Source organism: Corella eumyota, chromosome 2 (genome assembly GCF_963082875.1).
Source record: "Corella eumyota chromosome 2, kaCorEumy4.1, whole genome shotgun sequence".
Taxonomy (NCBI): domain Eukaryota; kingdom Metazoa; phylum Chordata; class Ascidiacea; order Phlebobranchia; family Corellidae; genus Corella; species Corella eumyota.
Window position 1 is genome coordinate 13273282 of NC_137491.1, and position 25309 is coordinate 13298590.

The 25309-nt window shown below is 30.6% G+C and overlaps 2 protein-coding genes across 3 annotated transcripts; one reads left to right on the top strand and one right to left on the bottom strand.

Moving 5' to 3' along the window:
• The first annotated feature begins 3201 nt into the window (after positions 1-3201).
• On the top strand, positions 3202-9276 carry LOC145742139 (centrosomal protein of 76 kDa-like). The gene is made up of 13 exons (XM_082559907.1): positions 3202-3329; positions 3653-3742; positions 4030-4192; positions 5133-5363; positions 5519-5704; positions 6034-6263; positions 6399-6487; positions 6905-7004; positions 7104-7273; positions 7517-7596; positions 7817-8070; positions 8300-8520; positions 8859-9276. The coding sequence occupies exons 1-13, from the start codon at positions 3264-3266 to the stop codon at positions 8995-8997; spliced, it is 2019 nt and encodes a 672-aa protein (XP_082416033.1). The 5' UTR covers positions 3202-3263; the 3' UTR covers positions 8998-9276.
• Positions 9277-9741: 465 nt separating this feature from the next.
• Positions 9742-17739, bottom strand: LOC145741833 (uncharacterized). Of its 2 annotated transcripts, XM_082559498.1 has the most exons (5): positions 17168-17739; positions 13208-13500; positions 12979-13097; positions 12514-12667; positions 9742-10821 (listed from the first exon to the last, which is right to left on the bottom strand). In XM_082559498.1, the coding sequence occupies exons 1-4, from the start codon at positions 17409-17411 to the stop codon at positions 12523-12525; spliced, it is 801 nt and encodes a 266-aa protein (XP_082415624.1). In that variant the 5' UTR covers positions 17412-17739; the 3' UTR covers positions 9742-10821; positions 12514-12522. The 2 variants fall into 2 exon arrangements, with proteins under 2 accessions (XP_082415624.1, XP_082415623.1); XM_082559497.1 differs by having other exon boundaries at positions 9742-12667.
• Positions 17740-25309: the final 7570 nt, after the last annotated feature.

A 25309-nucleotide genomic window follows, 5' to 3' on the forward strand; every position in this document is an offset into this window, starting at 1 on the left:
CATCGGAATCTGACTCAGAAATGGGAGGCCCAATAAGTATGGTTTCCATTGCCGCCTCCATGATAAGATCACTCGCACGAAACTTTTCATCAAGTCGTGATCTCGCTTCTCTGTAAGCCTCTGTTCGGTTACGAATAACTTTGCAACCTTTAATTGCCTCAAACGCCTCGCCAGTGCAATACTTCAACAAAAACTGCAATTTGGCGCCGTCATCCGATATTTTACAATCTATAAATTCATCAAACTGCATGATGAAAGAATCATATTCTAAAATGTCGCCATTAAAATTGTCAATCGTAATTCTTGGCAAGGTGGCGTCTTGCGCTAAGTAGCTTGGCAAATATTGGCTACGGGGCACACTTTGCTGGGTTTCTTTGACAATAGGCGTGGAATCATACACCGGCCCCGTTTGGGTAACTAAGATAGGGGTCGGGTCACTCCGTTTGGGTGATAAGCTGTTAATGGCTTGATCAATCCCCAAAGCAGCTGGTGAAACGAATTGTCGAAGCGAAATTGATGGCCTTTCTACGAATCCGTCAGACCTAAAAACGCTACCCTCTAAATCGGCTTCGGCTTCAAGAACTTTGGATTGAGCCCTGGTTACTTCCTTTTCAAGCTCAATTTGTGCGCCCATGCTTTTAAGGGCCGCAGTGCGCTTTTTCCGACGAGCCCTAGCTTCGGCCTCGCGGACTTCTTCTTCTGCTTCTTCCTCTTCTTGTTGCTTTTGAATTTCAAGCTGACGAAGACTTAGTTCAGCTTCCTTTTGAACTTGTTCGGCTTGAACTTTAAGCGCCTCGACGCTACCTCTGCTTCTTTGCGAGCTAACAGATCCAGAATGGCGGGACCCAATTACTGAGGGAGCTCCATGTGTTGGTGAAGCAGAGGCTACACACAAGGATAGAAAACTTTGATACCTTTCGTTCATTGTCGCATATCGGCTTTTAACTTCATCAATTTTGGCCTGTGCCTTTGGCTTTTCAACTTCAGCTTGAACAGCCAAGAATTCGTTGCACGCCGATAAACATTTATCGTAGGCGGTGTCGAAAACTGCTTTGCATCCAGTGACCAGCTTTGCCTCCTTTTGAGCATTGATTTCTTTAAGGAGCTGGTTTTCAATTCGAGTAAAATTTGCCAAAGCATTTTTTCGGGCAGACTTCGGATCGACACTGGGTTCTTCGACGGGCTTCGATGTCGAAGCTTGACCGCTGGTACTTGGTTCCAAATTCATTCTTATATGTAAATCCAAAAAACCCTTTCGAAATTATATATCCTAATTTATAAATCCAAACTTGATCTTAAGTCAAACAATCTACAAATCTAACTAACTATACTAACTCAATGATATGACCAAATGTCATACAATTTCATAAATAAATGTAGGGTTTGTCTAACTATACCCCACGTGACCAACAATAGGTTGATCGGAGAATAAAATACGCCCCTTGATCACAGATTGATCTCTGTTAATATAAAAATAAAACCGATAATGGGCCCAGAACTGCAACTGTCTAACTCGACTGATACAACAATTGAAATACTCTACAATGTATTCAATATTCAGTACACAAGAAAAACAATTAACAAAAACAATACTGGCTTAACACTTACAAATCAATATTACTTTTAACAAAAACTAACTAAAGACCATTTATGAAATGTTAGAACAGGGCGAATCGTATTCTAAATATATGACGTACTAAAAGTAGAATTCCAAAATTATTCCAAGTTACGATACAAATAAAGACAAAAAAGGCGAAACACAAATCACGTGACTAAGAACGCTGGAAAAAAGGGAAAAACTTGAAATGACCAGGCGATAAGGCGATCCAAAAGAAGCGCACAATAGCGGCTAATGGTGTCCAACCGAGTGTGAAATTGTATTTAAAATTAATGAGAAAATATAAATCAGTTTTCATATAAATGGACTTAACAGTTATAGTATCTAATTTTATAATACAAGATTTAAAAAAATGCAAATTGTACACTATATAAAAAATATGTAAAAACAGTTGGGGTAAATCAAAGTTCAGCTTTATTAAGACAAATAAACGCACGTGATAATTTATCAGGCTTTATTGTTAATGGGGATACTGTTCTTGGAGATAAAAAGGTTAAAAGATTTTCTTTAGCTTCTATTTTTTAAGATGATTAAATATTTTTTGATGTTTGCATTTTTACGTGTTTTTGTTTTTTTAAATATTGCAGCCCCTTTCGGTGGTAACCTTACCCTACTTGTAAATTTCCAATTCTGAATAATAACTTCGTTACATGTATTGTAACATCTATAATTGTACTTAAACAGTTTCATAAAAAATATTTCGACAATTTTGTATTTACATTTTGTGCACAAATAAACTAATAAAGGTATTGTACCAAATATATATATCGGGTTGACAAGTAATGAAAAACAACGTTTTTTGAGGATAACCATTTTTTGGGGGATAACCGGTTTGGCGAATTTGACAAAATGTTGTAGTCGTTTTTTTAAATATTTTCCGCGAAAAAATATAATAACATATCGCAAATATGGTCTGATGGTAGTCTACGGCAACTGTACGCCATACAGTAGTCAAAAAGGGTTATAGTTACACACGCATATTTATAATTTTCTTTCACTTACTTTAGCTTTTATCAATGCGCGAAAAACCAAAATAAAAAAAGATAGTGCCACAACGCTTTTCAACTTCGGTGTCACAAGATTAAAATATTGAATTTGGCAGATCAAGTCAGGTGATCAAGGGTAACACAACCTGCAGCATGGTGGTGTTAGGTGTAGTGGTCAGGTGGTTAGACTGTTAGAACACTTGTCTTAACTGATTAACTAAATAAAACCCTAGTACTTTCACGCTGCGTCCTTTTGTAAGGTCCTATTAATGGTATAAACTCCTAAACTTTTGCCAAGCCAGTAATTAGTGATAATCCGGACGGATTATTTACAATAATATTTCAAACTGATAAAGTAGACTCGAAACTAGTTGATGTAACTGATGTTTAAGTTGTGAAGTTTACCTTTCTACAGCGGGACAAATAAATGCAAAACACTAAAATATTAATAATTACTTGAATGTACAAAAAGTATGTGTGTTAAGCCTGTAAGTGGGAATGATTTCCGACCCAGAATATATAAGTAATTTAAAGCTTTATTGATGACTAAATTTTTATAATAAGCTTGTTTTAATAATAAAAATGTTTTTTTAGTTATTATAAATGCAGACAATTTATCTTGGATTTGTTATAAATATATATTTTAACATTAAATTAATATGACAAGTTTGCCTCCAGAAAAAATGGCAGAAATCTGTCAAATTATTCACAATCAACTGGCTCAAGTAAACAATATGTTATTAATATATAAAAAATAGAGCTTTATATTTATAATTTTAGCACACATGTTTGTACTGTGTTGTTAGTATGTGGTAAAATAATTAAATTGGATTATTTTTTTTGTATTACCTTTAGGTGTTAGGTTTTATTGGAAAGGGGTGTGTAGTCTGCAACCAGTCTACCACACTTTTTGACTGAAAATAATTACTCTTACATAGTATATATATAAATTTAAAAAAAAATGTATTATATATTGCCATGATTTCATATACCGGTACCACTTAACTAGAGCAATAAAATCTAATAAATATTTCAATATCTTTAATAGGCCAACATACAAGAACACATAAAAGAATCAGTAGCAAATGTAATATCACAAAATACTCCAGTCAAAAAAAATCCACAAGTTAAATTTAAGGTAAAATTAAATACTGTTTTTGCATTTTGATTGTGCTTTTTTGCAATAATTTAAATTACTTAATGTCATTGTGATCCAAATGCTAATATCTATATCAAATTTACCCTTATATATTTAAACTTTAAAGTTGTCATTGAGCAATTTTATTAATAGAATTTATAGGCTATATAGATTTAATTTACCTTTAAGTAAAACACTTTTTAAAATTGCTGGTGGGCTATTTATTTTACTTTTCTGTGGGTTTATATTAAAAATAAAAATTAAGAATTCAAACTAAAAAATTTTAGGTAACAGAATCTCACATTATGGATGACTTAAAAAGAAGAGGTGTAGTTCAAGGAATATTGAACAATCTTCAATTTAACACTCCTATCGTTTCATCAGATATTAAACCCTCAAATCATGAATACATAGATGATCAAGTTTTAAAAAAGAAAACAAAGGAAACAGGTTTTTAAATATTTTAAGATTTTAATAAGCTTGTAGCATTTTAGAAAAAATCCCTTTTTTAACAAACTTATAATAAATAACTATGTTTGTAAGTAATAAGTATGTTATATCAGTCAATTTTTGAAACATGTATTTCATTAAAAAGGATCTGTTGGTATATATTTAATGCTTAAAATAAACTATACACCAAAGGGTAAATCACACTCATTTTTGCTTTATTTATATTTCAGGAGGTTTTTATAAATTTATAAAATTTAATTATTACAATTCATATACACCAATAAGACAACAACACTCACCAATTATTCTACAACAGCACAGGTGTAAAAGTAAATTAAAAAAATATGTCCAAATTTAATTATTTTAAATATAAATCCAGGCTTGTCACTAATCAGTTAATATTAATATAAATACCTAATAAAACATAATATCACAATAAAACATACCCTCTGTATATATAAACTGTAACAACTATAGTTCTCAGTCAAAACTAGGGTCACATACAAATGTTATCAGTTGGGCGTTACCAAAGAACTTAAATAATTAATGATTATGTATAAGAGAAATCACAAACAATACCAAAAACTTCTTTAAGCAGGCAGCTCCATGCTACTTTTTAGGTTGCATAGTTTATTTTTATTTTATATGTAGGTCTTATTAGAATATTACAACAAAGTGCAACAAAGTGCAACAAAAGTTGCTTAAATATTAACACTAACAAACAAAACAATATGTTATTAAAAATCTTGGATCACATATGTTGTCCGGCTCTAAACAAAACAATGTTCTGTTTACCGTAGGAAAGAATTTAGAAGGAATGTAGTGTAATTATGTTTTGTCTAGAACCGGACAACATACATGACCCAAAATTTTTTTACTTGCATTTGTTAAGTGCAATCTTTTTAATATTAATAATCTAACAAGATTAAACACTTTGCAGCTGTAATTGATCCAACTCGGCGCTACTTATATTTTCAAATTCTTGGAGGGAAAGCTTTTTTAGAACATCTAAATGCCCCATCATATCCTGATACTGAAAACCACATTTCATCTAATTTTGTTATTAACGTACACTTTCGTGGTCAACGTTTTAGTTCTAATCCAGTTTCCGTAGCCTGTGAACCCTCTTTTAATGACGGATTTTTGCTAGAATTACATTCCAAAAGTGCAGGTTTAAAAATTTTGCTTTTGCATTTTTATCTACAATCTTTTTATATCCTATGCAAATAAGGGAAATGTTTTAAAAAAATAGCTAAAAAAAATATTTAAATGAGACTAAAAGTGCATTAAAATATAATTTTTTTCAAACTTTGTTTTGAATAAAAGGTGAGGGATCAGGACTTGCAAGCATTGAAACCATGTTATCAATGAGTAATCCAATTCACATAGTGTTAACTCGACATGACAGTGATAACACAGTTGAACTAGTTTCATCTCATGCTTTAGAATGGAGAAGTGTCTTACAATCAAAGCAAGATACTTTAAACAAGACAGTTGAACTTATGGGTGTTGGTAAGAGTCTTTATTGTAGTTAAATTACAGCACAGGATGTAAGCTGGCCAGCTTAAGATGCTGGCGAAGCTGACCCAAGATTTTTCGCTATAATTAAAGCATGTTTTTATGGCTTATCTAAAAATTTTCTTCAATTTTATGCAATTTAAAATCTAACAAAGAAACAAAACAACTATTGTTTAATCTTTTTGGTAATATACTACAGTAGTAAATATGATTAATAAAAAAATAAGCTTCATGATAATTTTCACCAATTTTTTTTAATTAATTTCAATATTACATATGACATTATTTTTCATATTTTTTATTAACCTTTATTTATTGTGAAGGTTCTGAATGTAAAGTTCCAGCTGGCATTATAGACATTCGATTTCAACTTTTTCCATCACATCAAACAACAAAACTGTCACCAGATGTTGTCGAAGCACAACTCCATTTAGAGAAACAAAGAGTTGCTGAAAGAGATCGACTTTTTTTGGTTTATGCTAAGCAATGGTGGAAAGAATATTTAGAGATTAGACAAGAACATAAGTTAAGATCTGTAAAAATATTTGCACAGGTAAAATTTTCTTTTTTTATTTTGCAAATATTGTGGATCTTTTTTAAAATAGTTTTAAATTCTATAAGGTGTTTAACTGTAATACATGCTGTAGTTAGTTATTACTACTAAATTTTTTTATTCATGTTTTTTAAGGATGAAACTGGTATGAATAGACCAGTATTTTCTTACCTTCAACCTTTTAAAGCAGGAAGACTTTTATCTACACCTAAACAAGCAGCAAGGTTAAGAACGTTGCATATATTTTTTGTATATCTTTGATGTGGGAAGGTCGAATGCGCGACCTAAACATAGAGTAACATCAGTTACTCTGACCCAGTCTCGAGTTGCCTTTAGCAGTTTGGTATAATATATAGATCATAATTGCATGGTAATTATGTTGCCGATTAAGTGCTGGCTCAGCAGCAGGAGTTTATACCACCTTACTTAAGGGTGGTACAGCATGAGAGCTGTGGAAATTGAACTCACTACCTTATTATGGTGTAGCAAATGTTCTTACCACTATGCCATGCTGCCGATATACTTTTATATATTATTTTTTTTTGTTAGTAAATATGTTTAAAATGATAGGTAGAGTATTTTCATAAAAGGCAAAACAAAAAAATAAATAATAATTACTTAACAAAACTTTGTTGTTGAAGGTTTGTGAGTGTATTATTACATGAAAAATCATCAAGTATTGGAGCCGGAAATCGCTCAAATCACTGGCAAAGTTTGCACTCCTTTTTGTGCTCTAAAAAAGTGATTTGTTTATTGTTTTTTTTTTTACTTCTATGGCTGGCTAGTTAGTACTTTTACCTTTTGCATTTGTCTTACAGTTTTAAATGTTGTTTATTACAGGGTGATAATGGTGATCATAGCAACCTGTTATGTAGTCTGCTACTTGGTTTTGGTTTAGATGCATATGTTTGTATAGGAACCAAGCAAAATGGTTCTGCATATACCTGGGTTATGACTAGATACTGTGATGGGTATACTGTTTATTTTTGGGACCCTACAACAGGACAAAGGTTAAAAAGACAACTATTCAAGTTTACTAAAAAATAAATTTTTTCTTTTAGTTAGTAAAAAAATTTGTTGTTAATATTTCAAACGTGTGTATATTGGTTAGCTGAATTTAAATTAATTTAAAGATTGTTATTGTATTTAAAAAAAGTTGGGTATTTTCATGACTTTAGTTTATATTTTACCATTTTTTAATATTTATTTTATTATGTTTAAATGTTTAACAGTAACAAATTGTTTTTTTTTAGATTTTTGCATCAAATAATAGATTGTGATGACCCTCCTGCTGTGGACCAACCAATCACTAAACATACTTTTAAAACTATTGGTAAGTTTAATTAACTGGATAACTCCAGCCTTTTTGTAATAACAACAGGTAGTACTGTACAGGGAAAATATAAAAAATATTTCTATTTAAAACTTTCCTATTTAATTTATGCATGGCATGCAAAGTATAGAAAACTTTGATTGATCTCAATTTTTTTGTTGCATAAAAAATGCACAGTAAATGTTACATCATTTGTTAAATTTTTTTTTTATTATTTTAGGAAGTGTGTACAACCACCTATCCTTTTATGCAAACTCACAAGTACTGGACCATGTTAAAACTACACGTTTTGAACTTGAAAATAAAGCTTTGTGGAAACAAATGAGCCCCGATGCAATCAAATCTGTCAATGGATCTACCCACCCTAGCATTTGTAAACCTTTACCTCCCCTTAAAACACCCACCTTAGACAGTATACTGATTAGTAGTAGTGTTGAACTGGAATTAAAGGCATTGGTGTCATGTCATAGACAAGTAATTATTAAAGTCTATTTTTTGTTTATTGAATTTTATTGTTAACTTTTGCGTAAAATTGTTCATGCTAAAAATTCTATAGTTTCTCTACTATCATTATTATTTAAATCTCTTTTCTAAGAATTTGGTTTTTACATTTTTATTTTTAATATTAAAATTAACCCTTTTCGTAGTTTTCTTATAAGTTTTTTACCATTTAAATAAAAAAAATTGATACTGAACTTTTCAGGATGTTGATTTAAGCACTCATTGGGATCCAAACTTGAGCTATCTTCTTTCCCCAACTCTTGCATCATATGAGCTTGATAGATCTGGAGGATCGTCGAAATCTTGCAATGAAGACTTTCAAGATGCGATTAGAAGAGCTGTGCCAGAAGGTAACACATTTAAAGGTTTTCCAATTCAGTTTCTTCATCAAAATCCATGCAAGGCCTTTTCAGTTTGTTTAAGGTAAGTTTTTTTTTAATCAAACAATTTGTTTATGATCTGATACAACCTATTGTCATTGCCATAAATTATATTTTGAAATTTAAATTTAACTAAAAACTTTTTTATGATAAGTTTTTAATGAAATAAATGCTTTAGTTCAAGTTAATTTTCAATACTAATTAATATATACATATATTATAATTACATTTCTTATAAACTGACCTTGCTTCAAATAAATATTTTTTTTATACGTTTTGTAGTAAAAAGTTATATAAATTCTTTAACTTCTTTCACGGCCTCTTTGATTTAAAATTTATGTTGTTAAAAGGTAATGTTGTATAAATTTTAAATTATTTCAGAAACAAAATATGCTCTGACATAGTGGAATGTAGAGGAGACTCTGTGAGATTAGCATTAAGGGTTAATGTCACTGTTTTTCCTGATGACGCAGTTGCTATGTGGATAATGTTCGCATGTCGATATCAATCTGTGGTTTGAACACGTGCAAGACATTTGTTAAAGAGAAAAAATTTAAAATTGAAATATCCTAAATTACATAATTATTCCGTTTAAACAAGAAGTTAATAAACAATAATTTCAATACGTAATGATTTTCATCTTTGACATACACAAAAATGTTGTATGTTTTTTTTATTATATTTTTACTGTTCTTTATTTTTATTTGATTATGTTGTTATTGTGTCATTTATTAAATTATTCTTTTACGTTTTTAGAAATATATTTTTATTAAATAAAATTACAATGCAGATTTGTAAATATAATCTTACATAAAAAAACATTTTTTTGGTTATTTTTTAACGGTAGGTGTTTTTCGAATATGTGTGTATAAAATTATTCACTAAGGATACATAACAAAACGTACTCTACGTTTCACCAGTTTTCTAATTTTTTGATGTCAAAAAAAAAAAAAAAAAAAAAAAAAAAAAATATTTTTTTTGGTCAAGATTATTGTCAAAAAAATTTTTTTTTGGTCAAGAGTAATTTTTTGATGTCAAGATTATTTTGGGCTTAAATAGCTAGGATAAATTAAGACCGAAATTTATAGACACAACATATTAAATTTATATTATTTAAAGTTTAATTAAAAGTTTTTAGTCATATTACTTTATTTTTTTAATTATGTTTTACAAAAAACATTACATGCAATTTTTTAAGCAATAGCTAACTAGCAAGAGGATTTTTTCACCAAATTAGTTAAAAAAAACACACAAATAATTTTTTTATAATGCAATTTTATTTTCAACAAATTGGAAAGTAGTTAAGGCACTTAGGCAGTATTTTCATTACTACTATGCATATCAGATACACAACATGTATATAAAAATGATCAGTTTTGGCTTTTTTTGGATTTATAATTGGTTAGTTGATTTTTTTATTTAACAAGTGGCATAACTTTAACAATAAATAATCTTAACCAGTAAGATGCTAATTGAAACAACTCAGCCCAGCTGGAAAATTTTGTGAAATTTAATAAAATTTCAGCAAGAAAACCAGTCTTGCATGTATAATAGAAAATAATATCAATAATTTTGCCAGAAAATTAATTTTGTTTGGTAAAAAAGTAAAAAATACAAATTTCCAGATTTGTAAAAGTACAGTCGATGTACTACGTAAGTAAAATATGATGTCAAATCATGTTTTTAAATCATAAAATCCAGTTTTAAAGAAAATAAAAATAGCATGCCTGATGCAATAAATATACAAAATGAAAAAATTCAGGAACTGCATTTTCTTAAAAATGTTATTTAGATTAAAGTAGCAATATGGTATAGAATTAAAAACATTATTAATGTTATCATTTAGAAATGGAAATTTGATTATCTATTTAAAAACAAAAAAAGGTTGCTAATAAGTTGTTTAAAAATTAAAGTGATTCAAAAACTTATTTTAACATTTTTGATTATAAATTAAGCTTGTGTTACGTATAGGTTCAGTATGACAAAAATCGGTGATAACAAAATATACATATTTACATATACGGCCACAGCAACAAACAAATTAAAAATCGTGACAATAAGCCTAGTTTATGATGAAGGCAAAATTTTTAAAAAATGCAGGAAGGTTTTCAATTTTTGCGAAACAACGCAAGCGCGTTAAACGAAGTTTGCCAACAACGAGCTGGGTATTTTAGGGCGCTCAGGTGTGACGCACAGACGTCTGCTGCTTTTAGTTAAGGTTTCCGATTGGTTTTGCGTTTTAGTTTGATCTTGAATTCCTTCGCAGTAAATTGTAAAAGAATATTTTCCTCTATTCAGTTGGTTTTCAACAATGGACCCTTATTACAGTTTTAGCACGGTTAACCTAACAATGATTTGATTTGTTTATTAACCTTTTATCTTTTCTATAAAGACATAAGAGCAATAAACAATTTAAGATTTCCTTTAACACACCTGCAATTTAGGTTTAACATGGCCGCAGGCGTTTACTGGCCTCACGATGTAATATTATAATCCTATTTATTAAAAAACTTCTTATGGCGAGATTTGGTCACGATGAAAGTAATTTTATAGTCTTTCTGACGCCGTTCAGATTACAAAAATTTGTTTTTTCATAGTTCAACGTTAAAAAAGGCGACATTAAAATCGCATTTAATGGATTATTCCTGTTGCTGTGCTTAATTTTTTAACCTTTTAAAGGCAAATTTTCGGCTTAGCGTGTTTTAATCTGGGCGCGACCGGGTTAAATTAAATTCGTTCGGTTAGATAATTCAGCCTACTCGCTACTCAAGTAAGATACGTTAAATAAACACAATTTACATGGCGTGACTTTATCGTAATGGTAGTTCTTAAAATGTTAAAATTGAAATATTAGTCATCTGAAAACACGCGCCCACATCGTCTAAGTTATTCGCTATTAATTACGTAATGTTTGGGGTGCGATTTACGTGAGGGTTAAATTAGTTAGACATTCCATAAAGTAGTTAAAGCAGGAAACTAAAACAAACAGTTGAAAGACGTAGCATCTGCAAATTGAACACCGCCTTATCATATAACAGGCGATTTAAAACCTGAAGTACTGAACCGTTTCCAACTCCACGATTTTGGTAAATTAAGCTAGCTGCACAAAAATCAAAACGTTCTTTTTTGTTGGTAGTTTTAACCTTTTTGCCCTAATTGTAATGTGAATAGGGAGCCGTGCGTGCAAGTTTAAAACTAAAAATGAGTCAGTCGCCATCGCTAAGATATTTTGACACCTTTCATGCCAAATATGATCAACTTTACAAGTTTAATTTTTAGTCATATTGGACAAACTTCCCCTAATTGTTAAAAAACAAACGTAAAAAATGATTGTGTTATCCAGGAAATGTGTGTATTAAGTTCAAAACCAATATTAAACACTTTTGATAATAATATGACAAACTTAAACTTTTTTGGAGTTGTTTTTTTTGTTGTTGTTGGGAATTTTAAAGTAATGCTTCGTTTTGATTGAATAACAAGTTAAATGCGCGCCTAATTGATTCCTACAAGTCAATGGATTATTACCGCAATTAAAATTTTCGGAAACCATTCAACTTCTTGAAGACTACGTCACGCGTGACGTCATCTATTTGCGACGATAATGGTTTGGACTTCCTGTGCTTTTAACCGACAAAGTTTTATAGATTTAAAAAAATAATAATTATGTAACTGAAAAATTTAAAAATTGTTATTAAATTTTTGTTGCTGGGCAGCGCGAATAAAAATACAAAACAAATATACTGTACACAAACCCTACCAGAGGGCATAATGATATTTTCTGTTAAAATTATATAAAAACGGCAATCAATGCCAGCTAAAAACAGACGAAACAAAAGACACAAAAGCAACATAAAGGTGAGTGGGGGATTTGGATGGCTTAAAAAATGTGTGTGTAAGAGAATTAAATTTAAATCATTTTACTTGGGTAAAAAGCATAGAAAAGTGGTAAAAATGACAAGAAGGGTGGGAAAAAGAGGTGGTTATTATAAGAAATAGTATGTAAATGTGATCTACTCTTTTAAATGTTACTCTTAACCTTTTTAAATTATTCGGCTAGGACCTCCAGTTTGGGTCCTGGCATCACCATCACTCCACGTGGAATCACAGATGGCACTCCAAAATCCAGTTCATCGCAACTACTACCCCCACTCATTGCATTGTAGCGTGGAATCGGGCTCACGCTAAGTGCTCTAAATAAATGTCGTGATGTTGATAATTTTATTTTTAATATGTTATTTTTTTGATATTATAATTACCGTCACGGTAACATTGTAGGTATATAAATATTATTTTCAATGCAAAATTTATTGTTGCATAGTAGTAGCTAACATATACAACAAGAAGCCTTATATATTTTTATTTTATTGTTTTAAGATTAATTTGTACACTAAAAACTTTTATATAATTACCGAACTAAATTAATCTTGTGTCGAAGTAAGGTTACACAATATTATATATTTTATGCAAAACATGTGTAAATAACGGGAAGGCGTCAATATACCTATCTGGGCTTGATGGATGATCCGATGCCGCTGACCCACTACTTTCTGTTTCAGTTTTCATCAATTCTCTTTCTCTTTTTTGCTTACGCCATTTTGCTCGTCTATTTTTAAACCAAACCTGCAAATGAAAAAGCACACCAATTAGTTAATTTTTATTTAAACATAAAAAATCTGCTTCTTATAAAATTGAAATATTTTTTCAATCGATACTTTATTTTTTTGCTTTACCTCAACTCTTTCTTCCTTAAGCTCAACTTTTTCAGCCAGTTGTTCTCTCATCACGACATCCGGGTAGTGCGTTTTCTGGAACATGCTTTCGAGCGCCTCTAGCTGATCTTCTGTGAAAATAGTTCGATGTCTTCTTTTGCGCTTCGCAGGAAGACGATAGAAAAATCCAGGGGGGGCATTGCTATTCATCATCGGGTTAGAGTAACCAACTCCGGGACTTCCAGTGGAGGCAGCGGCGGCTGCAGCAGCAGCAGCAGCAAGAGCATACGGGGATAGTAGGGAAGGGTGACAAGCTAACAATAACAACACAAAATTATGTAAAATCAAAATAGGCATATAACATATTAAAAATTTCTTAAATACTATTATCATATTTAGATAGCTGCTCGATAGAAATCTTATAAAAAACGTTATGACTGCAGAAAAATAAAAAGTGGGATAAAGTCCTAAAGTCGTTTAAAAAAAGTCTGTTTTATTTCTTTTCCCGCCAGCCAAATGGTAGTTTACAATTTAACATGAGATATTGAAACAACTGATAAGAATAAGTTTTTGGCTTTAAGCCACTCGGGCGTAAAAATAAATTAACGGCGTAGAATTAATGTGCGACGCTAAGTATACAGTTTTGTTACGAAATCAAGCTTTAAAGTAAAAGCTAATGTGTAGACATTTACGTAAGTTATCGATGACATTAATAACAATATAATAAAAAGTGCCTTAGATACGGTGGGACCAGTAAAACAAATTAAATCACTTTATATTTAAATATAATCGCTAAATTGGTTAAGATAATAAACAGTCTTATTTAATGCCATTCTGAAATCTGACAAGCCCAATTATTTAATGAAATCACGAACTTTTGGCATTTCCGTATTAACGACTTGACCGATTTCAAACCTGCCGTTTAAACATATATTACGGGTGATTAGATTACCAATAAATTCTAAACGAAGAGTTAATTATTGAACTTACGAAACGATCATTTTGGTTATTTAATCCTATAACTTAAGTTGTATGCTAACATTTTTAGTGAATAAAAAATGTTTATTTGTGTTTCTCAATTTTATATACAAATTGTTTTCGATGCCTTTATACCTTAGCAGTAAACACAAAACAACCATAAATATTTAAAAAAATATTGTAAAACTTTTAAAATTTGATAATTTAGTAAAATACTAAAGTGCACTTAAATTAATTCTCGTTAAACTTATAATTAAGTATCTTGAAGTTCAAGATACCGAGGTATTATCTTTTTAAATATCGGTTATAATGTTGCTTAAATTTGAACTACATAATTTAAGTAAAGACAGGGCTGATTTAAATACGTAACTTATGGCTAAGTACAGAGTGTAACAACATATTTTACATTGGTGTTATGAATTTAAAAATCAACTTCTAGAGAAAAACTTTTAAATCGCAAATGTTACAATTGAACAAATAATCGAAATCCCAAATTATAAAAATGAATCCTTAAAAATGGGCTATTCTTTAGTTACATTACCTTAAATGGTTTTAAAACAAAATTCACGCATCACTTAAATATGACGTCATTCTATTGTAAACATTGCGCCAGGTTGAAATTGACATTTTCGTGTGCAATGAATTGAAACGAACGGACGATTAAATTCAAGTCATTTTAAGCGAATTGGTTAAAATAAGGAAATAATTTTGTTTTAAACACATTGCTCTGTACAAAATACTTGATTTAAGACTTACGTGATAATTTTATTAAGTAAAATTGACATCCACATATATCATAATTGTAATTAAATCTTAAATTAATTAAAACGCTTAAACTATTTATATTAAAACGCTTAAACTATTTATGACAAGGCAAAACAAAATTAATTTTTTGTTAATAATTAAAAAAAAAACGATAATAAAGGAACATAAGGTATATTAACTTAAAAACTTTTATTTTGTGTGAATGTTAGATAAAATAGAACAACAACCCTACGTATATTCTTATTGTTTGCGCTCATGTTTTATGTCCCGTGGGATAATTATTGACTTAAGATGAACTTTAAGCATTTTAACATCTGTACGTATTACCACATATTATAATATTAAAAGTTGAAGTATGAATAACGGTATTGTACAAATTAATTTTAGTAATCGTATGTTAGAGTGATATAAGCAAAATTTCACTATCGTGTTTTTTTGCTAAACAATGTTTGGAGAAAAGTTAACTCGATGTATAAATATTACCAATTTTTGTAACAGCTATTACACCATCTAAGCAACTAATTTCGTGTTTGTTTAAGCCGAGCCCGTTTTTTTAGTTCTTAGTAAATAAATTCACAATCTATCGCACATAGAGCTAAAAACAGATTTTAAGCCGTGTAGTCACGAAAACGGAACGGTAAATAGATTGTTTAAAACCACTACTCTGCGTATAGAGTCTGATGCGATTATCTTATAGCGTATAAGCATAAAGTTGGATTTCTAGCACAATCCATTTCGTTCTATAATGGTGTTTTTCTTCTGAAGTAGTGCGTATCGAATAACACGAAGGCACTTAACTCTAATCCGTCCTCTCTCCAATTGTTTGTTTCTTTATTAAACGCCTTTGTTTTTTTAACCATCGTAGATTACACGGCGCAGTTTACCCCTTTTTTATCGAAGTACTTTGTTTGTAAAGTAATTAAATCATCGTTTATGCGTACTGTCGCATTCGTTAATATAAAATTTCCTAGGTTTGTTTTAAAGGCTTAACGTTTGCGTTAATATAAAAAAAAACAGTTTACCGATTGGTTTATTTACCTAACATTAACTTAAGTAAATCCTATTTGACTTTTTAAAAAATACAGCCTAATAATTGCTCACTTCCCACGAATATCAACGCCCCTTGAAAAATAATAAAAAAAACATGATTTTGGAATTAAATTATATAGTTGTAGTTCAAGCGAATATAGGAATAAGTAAAGTAATTGGCATAACGCAAAAAAAACTCAATTATAAAATTCTTATCGGGCGTAAACTTCTAAGTCCAACACGAAAACCGTTTTACTGCGGCGAAAACGATTCAAATTTTAGCTCGTTATTTAGCTTTAGGTCTCTAGGCTAAAGATTGAAGCGATAATGGACTTTTAGCGTGAGAAAAGTTGTTGAAAGATGAGCTTAATCGAAATTGCGCTCCACGTAGTCTTGATCCCTTAAATCAACAACCCAAGTCACAAATTGTTTATGACACCGTAGGCCAAAAGAAATAAAATAGCGATGATATTAAAAATCGTCGCCTAACTAACAAACCTATTTCGTAATGCTATTCTGAACAACAACACTAAATTCATTAGTGTGGGAAAATTAAAGGGGTAAAAGTTTCAAACTCATGTAGTCATATAAGCTAAACACAAGGGAGTGCCATTTTTTGCGTGTTTCTTTATAGTGTGGTCTAATAAGGTATCGTTAATTAAAACAAAAAGCACATTGTTTAAACAACAATTTAATTATTTCAAAATAACTGTCCTATTTCCCAACATTTTATAGCAACACTGTTAAACCTTTACACAGATAGAACTCCTGTTTATAATAACAAGTATGTCTTTATGTCATCACAATAAACAACTAGGTATGTGTAAATTAAATTGTAAAATTATCATTTAACAAAAAACTGCGATCACATCGCTACGTAAAAAAAATTCTATCGAGATGATAATCGTTAAGGAGAATTTATTTTCTCGACTTCGAGATCGCCCATTATCCTATAATAAGGGTTTATAGTAAAATTTATTCAAAAAATATTTCCGTGCGTTTGTTTAACAGTCCTTTACTTAAAACGAATTTAATCAAATTCAGGTTTCTCCATTTTGTTACCTAACAAAAAAGTAACCCAAGGAAGTGTACCGATCGTAAACTTACGAAATGTTTTAATTTGATTAAGATTTTATGCGTTAACGATTTACAAAAATAACAATATTAACACAACACAAGCATTCCACGTGTTCTAATAAATAAAAATACCTGAAGTGGGATACATTCCGGTCGGTGGTGATGTCACGTAAGGATAAAGATACGAGTAGCAAGCAGCTAATCCAGCTGAACTTTGATAATTAGAAGCAGCGGCAGCCGCGGCTGCTAGAGATGCCCTCATATAAGGTGTAATCGAACCACTCGTGCTTATTTGGGAAGTTGGGGTATTTTCTGAACTTGATTGCTGGCTCATTTTTCCGGCCAAGATGTTTTCGATGCTGAATTGTAGGGTCATTTTGTTGGACAAGATGTCTTACTAATCGCGTTAAGCTGACTATAATTAAGGTTCAGGCTCTGCACGTTTATCTGTTGTCGGTAACTTTGAACTTCGCTTGCTAATCGGTTTATCTGTCGATAGAACCTGATAAAGTCAATTGGCTTGAAGTTGAAAAATTCTGTGACGAATCGTTGGATTTTTAAAAATGTCGAACGAAAATGAAACAATAATGATGATCCGAAGTCCAGTGTACCAGCCACTGTCCTTAAAACGGATAAATAAATTACTACAAGAGTCCTGCTCCGTGGTAAAAAAAACGTCGCTTTTCCTTGCTAGCTCGTGTACATCTATAGTTGATCTGATACAAGACCACGAGGTACAGGGAACTATATTGCTGGGTGTGCCGTGCTCATTACACCATAACATTGCCCGACCAATCACAAGTCTGAAAAGACATTTCGTCACACTTAGGCTATTTTAAGTACAAAATCGCTTAGCGTAACGAAACGATCTGTAATCGACTGCCTCGTTTTAGGTATAATGTATTGAAATTTATTTAAAATATAAAATAATGTAATGAATAATGAAAATGGCTTGATGTTTTCACAAGTATTTTACAACCTAAGGATACAAGTTAAGCTTTTTTTGCCAATAAAGTGAGTTTATTTGGTGGTTTTAAATTAAGAATTTTCGTATATAAAAATTGTTACACACTTTATTTTTATAATTTCAACTTAATGCTTTGCATTAAAAAAATTAAACATAAGCTCTAAATGTTATTTCTACGTTAAAACTTGTAAATCGTTTCTCCTTAAAAGTTTTAGGTCGTAAAATATTAGATCTTAGGTGTTTTTTTGTCTATAAATGGCTAAGAAGTAAACCCGTGCGAGCTGAATACGTTTCTCCTTATGTATTACTTAGTTATTTTTGATGAGTAACACAAAAGCATCGTTCTTGATACCGCTTGAATAATGGAGAATTTACATAATTGCTAAATATATAACAATTTTAGTTTTGTCATAATTAGGTTTAAATTAAATACGCTTACAATACTTGCGGTAAAATTTAACCACTGTAAATTGCTTTTTTGATAACTTGTTAGCTTTAATACACGGGAAGTTTAATTTTCATGAAACACGTAAAACTTTCATCGATAGTGTAACGTTTGTTTGTTTTTATTTTTTTACAAATCTTTTTAAATATTTAAACTCTTTTTTAAATAAAAATCAAAAGTTTAATATATATCACCCACAGACAAAGGTTATAATATTAAAAATGGAAATACACTTTATCAAAACACCAAATACTAAAACTAAATAATTACACAAAATGAATAAGGTGCCAAGATTTATAAAAGATATAAACGTTAAGATAATGTGTTCTTAAACTTATAGCCTAAAACTAAATACTTTGGTATTCTAACTAAAAGCAATCGATATAAAAAAAGTAACAATATTAATAGTAAACAAATAACAAGTGAGTAAAGATATAAAAAACTTGTGTAAAATAAACTTAATATATCTTCTTTTTTAATTAAATGTATCAAACTGTTCAGTAAAAAATTTCAAATTTTTATTTTTTTAAGTTTTTTTAACCAACAATTATTTTCGATCGCTTAGGCTCTTAGAGAAGCAAATGTCAGCATTTTTATGTAATTTATTGTTATCTAAATAAAAGCAAAACAAATGCACTTAAACGCATGTTGCCCCAGGAAAAATCATCAAAAAAATGTTAAATTCGGTTTCACAAGTGCACATGGTTTCACCTTGACACCATTCTCTCCACAAATTAGTTTCACCATCGGGCCGGGGACAATATTGAATACATCGACCAGTGCAAGTACTAAACCCCACACTATCGCAACCAGAGCATGTCGATAAAATTGGATCTAGGCCTTGACAATAACTTGTACCCACGCAATCGGTTTGACACGTTTCTGATAAACATTATATTGGAATTAAAAATAAATAATTTAAAACAATAGGCAACAGATAGTTTATTTTATATAAAATTGGTTAATCCCTATTTTACCATTTGTGTAATTCTTGTTTAAAATATTAATCCAATTTAAATTACTTCATTTTATCAAAATACCATAAGCACAAACTTTGTTACTTTAATAAGCACAAACTTTGTTTACTTTACCATAAGCACAAACTTTGTTACTTTAATCAAAACTTACCTGCCAATACAGGGCGAACGTTTTCAGAAAGTAAAAATGGATCATTACCCGCCGGGGAATAATGAACAACAATGTAATATTCAGTGCCCACTGTTGCTAACCCACAACCTATTTCAAGTGTTGATCTCCAAATAAGTTGCGTAAATTCATCTGTTTAAATATATTTTATCTTATTCTATGTTAGTTTTTATTTATTTGTAAAGGGTTTTTTACGATTATAGAAAATATAAACAGTCGCATTATTTATGTACCGCAAAAAAATATTTTATCGTTTTTATAAATCTATTGTTAATAAAACGGGTTTTAATGAAAAAAAAACACATCTGAAACAGAAAAAAAAAAACGAATAGAGGAAGAGAAATGAAAAAACGGATTTTATAATAGTGAATAAACGGATATATATATACCGTTTTTTTTAATGGAAACAAATGAAACTTATACAGTAACACTTATATTTACGAAGGGTTTTATTATTATTGATAATTTTTGTATGTATGAAGTATAAAATTAACATTTAACAATTTTTCACCTCTATATAATAATTTATGTGAGAAGAGTTAATTTGTAATACCTGTTTCGGGAGACAAACTGGGATTTTCAAAATCGTAGAGGAAATATTCCACATACCAGGCAAGCACTGCATCAGCAGCCCCCGCTACCCTAGTAGGATGACTCAACCAATATATATTTTCGCCATTAGCTAAATATTAAATAAAACTACAAATAATGCATAGTAAACATGCTATGGTTAATCTACGAAAATTTTTGATTTAAATAAAAATTTACCGTAATAAAATATATAACATTTAAACTTTATATACTGTAAAAACTTTACAAAACTGGTTTGTGTAAATGACGCACTGTTATTTTAAAAAGTTACACAATTTTCTATAGTAAAGTACTTGTTTTATCGATAATTTTCAAGCTATTAACAAAAATTACAACCTTTTTAATATAATTTCTTATTCGTTTACTTTATGCTAATTACGAAAATTAACTACGAAAAATTATTAACTTGTATCTGAAGATATTCTATCTCCAATTGACGCTAAATGATTTGCCCAGTCTACCGCAGAGGAGGTTAAAGTTGCGCTTAGACTTACTTCCGAGCTACCATGCAAGCATCTATAAAAGTTGTGAACTTGGACACACATTTGTTCAAACGATCCGTCATTTTCCCACACACACACTAAATGAATTGTATAAAAATAATGCTTACTAATTACACCTAAAAAAATAAATATACCTGGGGTAACTGTAGGTGTAGTGGTTGGTGTAGTAGTTGATGTAGTAGTTGGTGTAGTGGTTGGTGTAGTGGTTGGTGTAGTAGTTGGTGTGGTAGTTGGTGTAGTAGTTGGTGTTGTAGTTAGTGTGGTAGTTGGTGTCGTCGTTGGTGTAGTAGTCGGTGTAGTGGTTGGTGTAGTAGTTGGTGTCGTCGTTGGGGTCGTGGTTGGTGTAGTAGTTGGTGTCGTGGTTGGTGTAGTCGTTGGTGTTGTAGTTGGTGTAGTAGTTGGTGTCGTGGTTGGTGTAGTAGTCGATGTAGTGGTTGGTGTAGTAGTTGGTGTCGTTGTTGGTGTTGTAGTTGGTGTTGTAGTTGGTGTGGTAGTTGGTGTCGTCGTTGGTGTCGTGGTTGGTGTAGTAGTTGGTGTTGTAGTTGGTGTAGTAGTTGGTGTCGTCGTTGGTGTAGTAGTCGATGTAGTGGTTGGTGTAGTAGTTGGTGTCGTGGTTGGTGTAGTGGTTTGTGTAGTAGTTGGTGTCGTAGTTGGTGTCGTGGTTGGTGTAGTGGTTGGTGTAGTAGTTGGTGTTGTAGTTAATGTGGTAGTTGGTGTCGTCGTTGGTGTAGTAGTCGGTGTAGTGGTTGGTGTAGTAGTTGGTGTCGTCGTTGGGGTCGTGGTTGGTGTAGTAGTTGGTGTCGTGGTTGGTGTAGTCGTTGGTGTTGTAGTTGGTGTAGTAGTTGGTGTCGTGGTTGGTGTAGTGGTCGGTGTAGTGGTTGGTGTAGTAGTTGGTGTCGTCGTTGGTGTCGTGGTTGGTGTTGTTGTGGGTGTTGTAGTTGGTGTGGTAGTTGGTGTTGTAGTTGGAGTCGTGATTGGTGTTGTTGTTGGCTCGGGAGGATTACAAAAACCACATGATTCTTCACATTCGTCCATAAAATGCTTTAATAGGCATTTCATTTCATCTGCAACCTGGCAAGACGGGGATCTATCTCTGCACTCTGTTAAAACAATAACGTGCATATCCTTTTAAATTTAACATTATTATAGAAAAGTAAACTTTTTATTTAACCTTTAACATATTTAAATTAAACAAAAAGTTTTAAAAAGACACACACTTGCTTTTTATATACATGATATTCATTTTTGTTATATAAACAATTACCAAACAAATTCCTTACCACATGTGTTACAAGTCTTTCTGCACCTATTAATAAAATTTTGTTGATTTGCACATTTATCCTCATCAGCAGCTTGGCATGATGGGCTGGTGTCTTCGCATACTAAATGTTAAATAAACAACAAATGTTTTTATTTATTTTTAATTTGCGTATTAATAACTTACAATATTGGTAATTTTTTTTCCTTTTTAAACTACTGTATTTAATAAAAGTAAAAAGCGTCAAGCGTCTGCCAACGAATAAAAAATACAAATTTTTTTGTGAAATGTACTAACATTCACAATCTGCTACATTATCAGGTAAATCACAAACTAATCTTGTTTTGTCAAAAACTTCTCCATCAGGGCATGCGACAATAGATACAACTCCGTCCGTGCACTAAACGATATTATACAAGTCATTTAATAAAGAATAAACGTTTTAATTAGGTTAGATTATAAAAAGACATTACTAAACAACATTTTAATTACAAAAAAGCTACCTGATAAAAATTTTCACAGTCTCCTGGTTTTTCAACTATTAAAGTCTCGTCGTTTCGGTTTTGACACACACCTTTAACATTAAAACAACATTTAACAAAATAATATACAATAAACGCTAAAAGCCCAAAAATATTTAAAAAATATTTTTTTTATATAAATGATTAGATAAGTAAAAAAGAGAAAAAATGCGCAGTAAGTTTAACTTACTACAAGTAGCACAAGTTGTTTTACAGTTGTTAATAAACGTAGCGTCATCATGACATAACTCATCTGTTGCTTGATTACAAAATGACCCAGTATCATCGCAACCTTAATTTTTTTTAATAAATTAATTTGTAAAAATTGTTTAAAATTGATTATAATTTTGTTTACCACGTATTGTTCATTTAATTACTTTTTGGAGTGTTTTTGTTTAAAACGCTAAACATTATTCCGGTTAAAAAGCAACTAAAATGATACAATTTAAAACGCAAATTTTATTCTTCATTACCCAGACATCTTGGAACGTTTGTTGGATGATCACACACCCCAATCTCTTTGTTAAACACAGTTCCTGAAGCACAAGGTCTTATGTGAGTCATTCCATTAGAACACTATTAAAAGAAAATTGAAATTTCCGCGTTGAAAATACAATTATCTAAAGTTCGTAATAATATTAAATACAAACACGTTACTTATTTGTTATCTATAAATTAAATTATATTTTGCATCCGTATTCATGTTTTTTTTTTGTTGCAAAAGTAAACACTTCCGGTTACCTGGAAAAAGTTATGGCAGTCACCAGGTTTTAAGAACGGATTTGAACTAACAGGTGTTCCATTCAGGTCGTGACAAAGTGCTTAAGATATATAAAATTTAAATTACTATATGCAACTATAAGTTTTTATATTAAAATTGTTGTCACATTTACCATAGCTACAATAGAATGTTAGTACTATGTGTAATCACAGTTGAAATTTTTGCAACTATAAATAAACATTTATAATTCTAAATTGATACATGTTTAAAACATGTACCAATTAAAATTTTAGTAAAAAATTTACACTTACTACAAGTACCACACGATTGTTGACAATTGTTTATAGAGTCCATGTCATTCGCACACAAGTCAACTGTTAGCTGGTCACAATCTGGCCCAATGTCTACACACGCTACGTAAACAGTAAGTTAAAGTTTTTTGATTTTTATGTACATCAATTTGTCGTTCTAAATAAAAAAAACTTTATCTTTATGTTTAAAGTACCAAGAGTTGCCATTAAAACCCTGCAATCTGGAATACTTCCATACGGAACACAATTACCAATTCCAATTCCCATTCCAGGATCACATGATTGGGATATAAATACACCATCTACACACTTAACAAAGTATCAAAATTAGAATTTTTGTTTAAAATTTTTTTTTTACAATAAGTATTTTTTTTACAATAAATACCACAAAAATGTTTAGGAACAAAAAAACATAATAAACCTGTAAATAGTTATTACTGCATTTACTTTCTTTTCGAATCTCCCCAGCTGTACATTGTTCTAAAATTTGTAAATTTTTTTAAAATGTTTATATAGTTGGAAAAATATTTCAATTAAGAAAATTATAAAATAACAAACCTGCAAAAATCCCAATTGATTTTATTATTGGTGATGCCATCTAAACCGAAAACATTGTTTAAAAATTAAAATTAAAATAAACAAAAATTTTAAAAATATTTTACCTGGCATAATTGACAGGTTTTTCTACAAAGAATTTGTGTCATTAAATCATCGCAATTTTGCGTTTTGTCGTTGCAATGTTGTGCTGCTATATCCACGCAATCTGTGAATATTATTCTTTAATAATAGTAAATTATTTACAAAAAATTATTTTACCATTAAAAAAAAATCAAAAATCAATAACCCAAAAACGTTGTGACTCACGGTTACATAATGAACATGTTTTTTTGCATTCAAATTTCATCCAAGATGTTTCGCATTTGTTTAGGTTTTTCTCGCATATATTTTTGTCTACCAAATCTTGGCATGAGTTTCTTGAGCTCTAAAAAAAAACTTAAAAGTTAAAATTTTTTTTTTTGAGTAATAAATTTAAAAAAGGAGTGTAACAATAAATCTAGGCGTTTAGACCAAAAAACCAGGCGCATTTCAATTAAATTACAATTTACATTTAATTTACAACTATATATTATACTTCTAGTAAAATACAATAGTTCTCAAATATTTATTTTGTAAGAATGTAACTAAAACATATTCATGACTAATATCTTCGCTACTGTAATTTTAGCAGACAACTTAAACCTTTTTATTAAACAAAAACCTAATCAAACTCAAGCAATGTTTGTTGGGACCATATTGCAGCAATCAAAACGGTTCTTATTCTTTAATAGTAAAACAACGAGTAGCCTACAATGGTAACGACTACATTAAATAATAAATTTGTTTTTAAAATCAAATTTGGTTTTACAATACATTTAAAAAAATTGAAATATTAAGAAAAAAATTTACCGTAAGTTGTTGTAAATTTAAGTCTTTATCTGTAACAAAATAAATCTTTTAATTCAAAAAAACGACTGTGTGTTGTAAACAATAATATAAAAGATTGGCAGCTTGGTGTAGTGGTAAGAACACTTGCTACACCACCATGAGGTCGTGGGTTTAATCCCCACTGATCTCATGCTGTAGCGCCCTTAAGTAAGGCGCCATAAACGGTAAGAATTCCTGCTGAGCCAGTACTTTATCAGCAAAATAATTATCGGGCAATTATAATTTATAATATCCCAAACTGCCAAAGGCAACTCGAGACTGGGTCGGAGTAACTAATGTTACTCTATGTTTAAGTCGCGCATTCGACTTTACCACATCGAGGATAA

Bases quoted from the DNA above. Each gene is read 5' to 3' on its own strand.
- LOC145742139 (XM_082559907.1), top strand. From the start codon at position 3,264: ATGACAAGTTTGCCTCCAGAAAAAATGGCAGAAATCTGTCAAATTATT. The intron at 3,743-4,029 runs GTAAAATTAAAT...AAAAAATTTTAG, and splicing joins ATCCACAAGTTAAATTTAAG to GTAACAGAATCTCACATTAT. The intron at 6,488-6,904 runs GTTAAGAACGTT...TTGTTGTTGAAG, and splicing joins ACACCTAAACAAGCAGCAAG to GTTTGTGAGTGTATTATTAC.
- LOC145741833 (XM_082559498.1), bottom strand. From the start codon at position 17,411: ATGACCCTACAATTCAGCATCGAAAACATCTTGGCCGGAAAAATGAGC. The intron at 13,501-17,167 runs GTATTTTTATTT...TGTTATTGTTAG, and splicing joins CGGAATGTATCCCACTTCAG to CTTGTCACCCTTCCCTACTA. The intron at 12,668-12,978 runs GTATATTGACGC...ACATTTATTTAG, and splicing joins CATCCATCAAGCCCAGATAG to AGCACTTAGCGTGAGCCCGA.